The sequence below is a fragment of the Buteo buteo genome, chromosome 13 (genome assembly GCF_964188355.1).
Source record: "Buteo buteo chromosome 13, bButBut1.hap1.1, whole genome shotgun sequence".
NCBI classification, from domain to species: Eukaryota; Metazoa; Chordata; class Aves; order Accipitriformes; family Accipitridae; genus Buteo; species Buteo buteo.
Genome location: NC_134183.1, coordinates 14,901,880 through 14,908,673, shown reverse-complemented (window position 1 = coordinate 14,908,673; position 6,794 = coordinate 14,901,880). Strand labels below are relative to the sequence as shown.

Below are 6,794 nucleotides of genomic sequence, written 5' to 3'. Positions count from 1 at the left end.
TTCACCTTGGACCTGCCTCATCACTGCAGACTAGTGTGGGAATCACTGGAAACAGCCATGAACCTCTCAGCTCTTGCTCGCATACCACGGGGCTGCATCCTGTCAGAGAGGATATCCTCCTGCCTGCTTTGCTGTCACCTTAGCTCCTTCCCTTGAGGAGCAGCCCACTCTTGCCCCTCCGTGACAGTTATTATCCTTGCTTTACAGAATGAACATAATATAGTCATTAAAGTGTAGGCACATGGTGGCTGCGTAAAGTTGCAACAGCTTTTGCTTCTCCTTGCCAGCTGAAATGCAAACTGCCACTCACCTCCCACTGCTCTGGGGATCTATTCAGAAGAACACAGGGCACATCTTGGCCCACACTGCATTTACATGTCAAGGTTTCAGAAAGGAATGAGCTCTTCTTCCACATATAGCAGCTGAGAAGCAATTATTGTCCTTGTCTCTGCAATGGAGACTTCCACTATTGGTTTTCTTCTGCATTGGCATCACACTGAGGACACTGCACAGGGTCATCTGCTGATGGATAGTAACTTGCTAAGCTTCAATGGCCCAATGTGTGTCTGAGATCAGAGGCTTGAGGGAAATAGGGTTTCCTGGATGACTTCTTGCTGAGACCTTACCTAAGGTACTGTGTTTCTAATTGCATTTATTCCTATTAATTCAAGCTTGCATGGACACAAAAGGAGCATCCGCTGTTCAGACTTTGCACCAAGTGTTCCTGCCCTGAACTCATCCTTCCTTTGCTTTCCAAACAAACAGCCAGCATCAGCTCTGGGGTGCATCTGCTTTCCTTGTCACTCACGAAAGCATAGATTTGGGGAAGGGAGGGGGTTAATTTGTGCCTTCCTCACTCTCGAAGGAAGGGGTCAGGTGCCTGAGCAAACCCCAGGCATTATAAACATGGACCAACTAGACTCAGACTTTTCTGGCGGATGATTAGCTGAATCCACTGGCTCAGGACAGGAGTAACCACTGGAGAGAAGGGAGCAAGAGCATGTGATCAATGGTGTCTTGCCTCAAAGTCTATAAGCTTATGTCATTGGGTCCTTGGTTCGTTAAAAGGTCCTCTGCAAAAGACTCTGAGCCTCACCTGAACTCACACAGTGTGTCTCCAGAGCCATTTTTTGTCCCCTTGTTTTGTATTCATCATGTTAGCACTCATGATGGACAGCTAAATGCTCGGTGCAATAGCTTTGGCTGTTCATCCTTCACCTATATCCATTCTCCACACTTTCCCTAACGGCTTGAAGTGGAAGGTGAGTTTTAGTACGTAGCACATGGCTGTGCAGAGAATTCACATCCACGGATGTGCTGGGTGTGGTGGTGGAAAATCTCTGAAGCTTTCCCAAAGCACAGTCCCCCCACCCTGTTGTGACAACCCTCTCAAATATCTCAGAGCTTAGGCTGAGTGGGAGGTCCAAATGTGAACACGAGTACTAATCCCTATTTGAGACTATATTCCTGTCCCAGTCTGCTCTCCCAATCTTTCATGCTTTGCTGGGACACCATTTCCTGCAACCAGAGTCCCATCTGCCAGAGAAAGCACCCCAATGGCGCCTGGGGTGAAGCTGTGGGACGGAGCTGCTCTGACGTTTCCAATCCTCCCAGGAAATGAAGAGACACCTTAAAATATTTGGTTATTTTTAATAGTGTAAAAGGTGTCAGCAACTGTGCAGGACAGAAGAGCCAGAAAGGTATGAGACTTCACTGGAGTAACCTACGGTGGAGCCTACAATATCTGTAGAGCCCTCTGTCCTCCTCTTTCCCTTCCCACCCTTCTGAGCCTTTGCTGGCAGAGCAGGTCATGTTCGTATATCCCTTATAGGTCCGTAAGTATAGCTGCTCACTGGTGGTTCTGCATGTCCTTCCGTTTCACCTCCATAGAGATGTCTGTGAGGTCTTGGATAAACTGCTGAATCTAGGGTGGGGAAGAGAGATGGCAGAGCTCAGAGCAGGGCTGGGAACAGGAGGCAGAGGGGAGCTTGTTGGCCCTTCTGGAGGGCAATTTCAACAACCAAACTGAGCAGGAGGATAAGGCATTTGCCTTGCTGGATCTGCACCACCAGAATAGGCTTTTGTGCATGAGTCTGAGTTCAGGGCAAGAGTGAATGAAACCAAACCTCGGCCATGGGTTGATCTGCAGCTCCTGCCCCAGCCTGCCTGGCTCCCACTCCTTCTACCCCCACAGGGACCCACAAGCTGCTCCACCTCCTCAGATGAGACAGGTTTGCCTGCTGTCCTCTGCCCATTCCCCTTGCCTAGGAGAGAGCCCAGGTGAAAAGGAAGGTGTCTGCTGAGCACATTGATTTCTCTGGGCTCTCTCCTCCCTTCGGGCAGCTGAGAGTCATTACTGCTCCTCTTTCTGGGCAGGGTCTGGCTTGGCTTTACCATGTTCAGTTGTCTGTGGCTGTCATCCACTGGCACGTTCAGGCTTGCTTTCAGCTGCGTGCTCATGCACTGGAAGAGGTTGAAGATGGCCATCTTGATGGTCCCCAGCTTCAGGGTTTTCTTGGCAGTCGTGTTCTGGATGTCGGCCCAGCAAGTCTCCTGAGAAGAGAGGACACATGCAGCATGGGGACATGCTCCAGCAAAGATGCTGCTTCAGCACTGGAGACCCTGGCTTGGAGACCCTAACTTTCACACTCATCTGTTTTGCTAGGAGGAACCTATCCTTGCCCAGGGCTGTGCTGGAGGTCATTCAACTTGGTGTGGAAGCAGATCCAGCAACCACCACAGCTGCTCCTTGCCCCAGGAACCTCCCCATCTCTCTGCCAGCTCCTGCGGTCCTCAGTCTGGCAGGTCCTCCCTGCAGGTCCCATTTGCACTCCCCACAGCAGGGCTAGCTGGTACCCCAGGAGTAGCACATCTCACTTCCATCCTCCCAGACCAAGTGTTTTCCAGCTTTGCCTGATGGGACCCAACTCCTGGAGTACCCAATAAGGGAATTTGGCAAGCCCCTCTCAGAGTGGTGCAAAGGGAGCAGAGGCCAGCAGAGCTGAGGGCATTTCTGCATACTGAGCACTGGCTACACATTGATGTACCTCATTACAGTCCAGTTTACCATCACACTGGTCACTTTTGGACTGGTGAGGAGGAAGGAGAAGGGGTGAGACCTGGGGGGCAGATGCTGTGCAAAGGATGAAAACAAATAATAAAAATCAGCAAAACCAGCTTCTCTCTGAGGCCTGAGTCATGAACAGCAGAGACCACGAGACACGGACCTTGTTTTAAGCCCTGATGTAACTGCTCCAGACTTGGTCTGTCATTCTTCATTCTATAACCCCTTGGAGAGATGCAATTAGGCATCTCCTCCAATCACAAAGGCTGCTACTGGGCCCTGCCATGACCCCATGGCTTAGGGATGAGCCATCAGCTGGTCTTGACACAGCCAGGCCCTGGACATCTTCCCCTGCCCACCCCACATTTCCTTACCCAGGGGAGGACGTCACTTTGAGCCTGGTCAAAACGTAGTTGGAGCTGCACCAGTTCATTTTTGTACTGCAGGATCTCAGCTTCTTTCTGTGCGGTGTACTGGTCCAGGAGCACCTTGGCTTGCTTGGACATTTCCTTGTGCTCTAGTTGTGCCTGCAGCAGGTCCTTGTGCATCCTCACCAGTGTCTTGTAGCGCCAAATAACTTCCTGGATCTCCTCAAACTGCAGCACAGGGCTCCTGGTGTTAGCAATCCCCTTGCCGTTCCCCCATCACAACTGCAAGTCTCGTGCTGTTTGGCACCCTGCCCTGACCAGGGACAACACCTCCCCCAGCTAAAAGATCTTCCCTTCTTGACGAGGCTATTGCCCCAGTTGATTTGTGAGCATCGCCACATTCCCTGTGTGATGACATCGCACTGTGTTAGTCCCAGAGCTGTCACTGACATAAGCAAGGGGAGATATTGCATCTCCTCCCCAGGTGAGCAGTGCTTCAATAAAACGCAAAGCACAACTGCAACTGTCAGTGCTATGTCACCTAGATATGGGAGGGGGGCAGCTGGGACTGCAGGAGTATGAACGATGCATGGAGTGATGCCCGGGCAACCTTGAAAGAGGGCACAGCTTTTTTGACAACTGTCTGGGTTCCCATTCCTGGGCAGCTTTTCAATTCTCCCAAACCATCAATGTGACATGAAACAGTCACACAAAGGGGTCCCCATTCCCCTCAGCCCTGTGCTTTTCTCCCTTCTAACAGTTTTTCTTTGGTTTTCTCAAGCCTTCATCTCCTTTTCTGGTTCTCCTCCCCTAACTCCAGTCCCCTTGGCTCACATTGGTTGCAGGGAACTTGTTCCCATCCTATCTGAGGTCTCTGGGTTTGACCAAGTGTTATGATTTCCCTGGACTTGCCTTATGTCCTCTAGGTTTAACACCCACATAAGGCCTTCCTTGAGGCCATGATCTGTCTCTCTCATGTCCAAGCTCACCTGTGAGATCTTCACCACATCCTCCAGGTATTTGTTGAAGATGGAGTACTTCTGCACTTTGTTGGAGAGTTTCTGGTGCTTATTTCTCAGGGCTTCCAGTTCCCTCTTAGCTCTCAAGAGCTCACTCTCCTTTTGTATCTTCCTCTCTCTCTCTTTGCTGGCTTTCTTCAGCGCTTGGATTCGCATCTTATCATTTTCCTGGTGATGTTTCCCCCACCAACACACACACACACACACACACACACACACATAGAGGGAAAGGAAGGCAAGGGAAGATGGAGTTTGGGTCACTCAACAGCACTGGGAGGAGATACCTTCACAGAGGAGAGACCAGTGCTGGAGCGCTCATGGGAGCATTTTCACTCCCTGTTTAACAGGGCCATCCCTCTTGCATTGACCCTTCAGTCTTGGAGACAGGCACCTGGGACGGCACTCTGATTTTCAGACCTACTGGTACCTGTCCCTGGAAGACACCCGGGTGTCAACAGTGGGGACAGGCTGAGACCCTTCTTGGGGGATGTTTGGGGCCCTCAGGAGATCACACTGGTACAGGACGAGCTCTCTCCTGCCCAAGTCCTACCAGGTCTTTCCACATCTGTGGTACAAAACCCCATACCCTGCCAGTCCTGTTCTTCACAACTCCAGGCTCAAGGGAGTCTTAGACAGATGTGGTGGCCCAAGAACGTCTCCCCAAGGGAGGGGAGGAGGTGGTGGTGCGGCTCAGGGTCATGTCAGCTGAGCTGATCAGGGGCAGCTGTACCTTTAAAGTCCTCCCAGATTTCTCCATGTAGGTTTTCAGCTGAGCCTCCTTGGCATGGAGGTCACTCCACCGGCAGGTTATGACTTTCATCCTCTCCCTGAAGGCCTGGCAGCACCAGAACAAGCGTGACATGGCTGCCTGCACCCAGAGCCAGTCGCCTGCACCCAGAGCCAGTCACCTGCCCGCTGCTGCCCTCCAAAAAACCCACAAGCCTTCCCAACCATGCCCCAGCACCGTCCCATCTTTCTCACCTCTTCCTTCACCTCCAGAGCCTTGTGCATCATTTGGGCTTGTTTCTTCTTCTCCTGGAGGCGAATAAATGGAGACAGGGAGTCCTCCTCTGTCAGTTTGAGTTTCCTGCCACAGAAGTTTTCGTTAAGGTTACACACTAGGTCCAGTACCTTGGCAGGGTGTTGGGTTGCTCTGCCCCGTCACCCCACCTGGGACACAGTCTCAGATCCCATCTGGCAGCATGGCATCCCCACCCCTCTTCAGTGGGCATCCCGCTGACAGAGCAAGGAGGTGTTACAGGGAGGGACAGGGCTGGGGGAGGGAGGTACAAGAGGGGACTGAAGTGTGGAGATAAGGGATGGGAGTTCGCCATAGTGGGGGAAGGAGGGATGGAGGAGACAGGAGAAGAGGATGGAGGGGATGGAGGTGGGTGGAGGAGCCCCCTCACCTGAGCAAGTGCAGGAGGTTCCGCCTGTATTGTGTGTGGAAATAGGCCAACAGGTCCTCGTCGCCCATGGTGGCCATCGCTCCAGCCACCAGCAGGGCTCAGGGGGCTCAGGTCCTCCTGGCACTGGTCCTCTCCCAAGTCAGCCCAGGAGCTGCCCTGCAAACCTGAGGGCTTGGCGGTACGTGGGAAAGGCAGCCGGGCAGGGGATGAGCCCCTGGGTGCCTCTTGCCTCTGCTTTCCCAGAACCTTCCTTGCCTCGGTCGTGCCTGTGGCCACAGGCTGTTGGTTAGTTGGCATGGAACAGTTGCCAGGGGCAGACGGAAGATGCTGGGGTGGTTACTGGGCAACTGAAGCGGGGTGATGCCACCACATCAGTGAGGGGGACTGACCACTGTGTCCAGGACCAGGACTCTTCAGCACTAAAGCAAAGTTGAACAAATGCAGATTTCTTTCTCTTACTCTCATTTTCTCTGTTTTCTCCTCTGCTAAAAATCAGCCCTTGTGTCCTGTGACCTCTGCTGTCTTGGGCAAGGTATTTCAGCGTCCCCAACATCCACATCCCACTGTCTCAGAGTTCAGGGCAGGAGCTTTCTCCTTCTCTCCCAAAACACCAGATGAAAAGACAGTCAAACTGAGGCACAGCCTCAGGGATGCTTGATCACTCTACTGCCCATTGTTCCCTCTCTGTGTGAGACTGAGGTCTACCATTCACTAAAATTAACTGATTTTTTTTTAATTTATTTTTTCCCTAGAACAAGGCATTTGAACAAGGTCCGTTGCCCAGAATAAAGTGGTGGTATTCATGGGCTGGGTGGGGGAAAACCTACAGATGATGGTGACCTTGGGATCTGCTCCTTCCACAGGAGATCTCACCCTCTGGTGTTTGCTTCTGTCAGTCTCTGGCTTCCTCACTGACAACATACAAGAGCATTTC

General features: G+C 52.0%; 1 protein-coding gene across 1 annotated transcript; it reads right to left on the bottom strand.

The window, feature by feature from the left end:
• Positions 1–1,849: 1,849 nt before the first annotated feature.
• On the bottom strand, positions 1,850–5,946 carry CCDC42 (coiled-coil domain containing 42). Its single transcript, XM_075044019.1, has 7 exons — positions 5,861–5,946; positions 5,433–5,538; positions 5,182–5,286; positions 4,422–4,619; positions 3,439–3,660; positions 2,395–2,553; positions 1,850–1,924 (listed from the first exon to the last, which is right to left on the bottom strand). The coding sequence occupies exons 1-7, from the start codon at positions 5,935–5,937 to the stop codon at positions 1,850–1,852; spliced, it is 942 nt and encodes a 313-aa protein (XP_074900120.1). The 5' UTR covers positions 5,938–5,946.
• Positions 5,947–6,794: the final 848 nt, after the last annotated feature.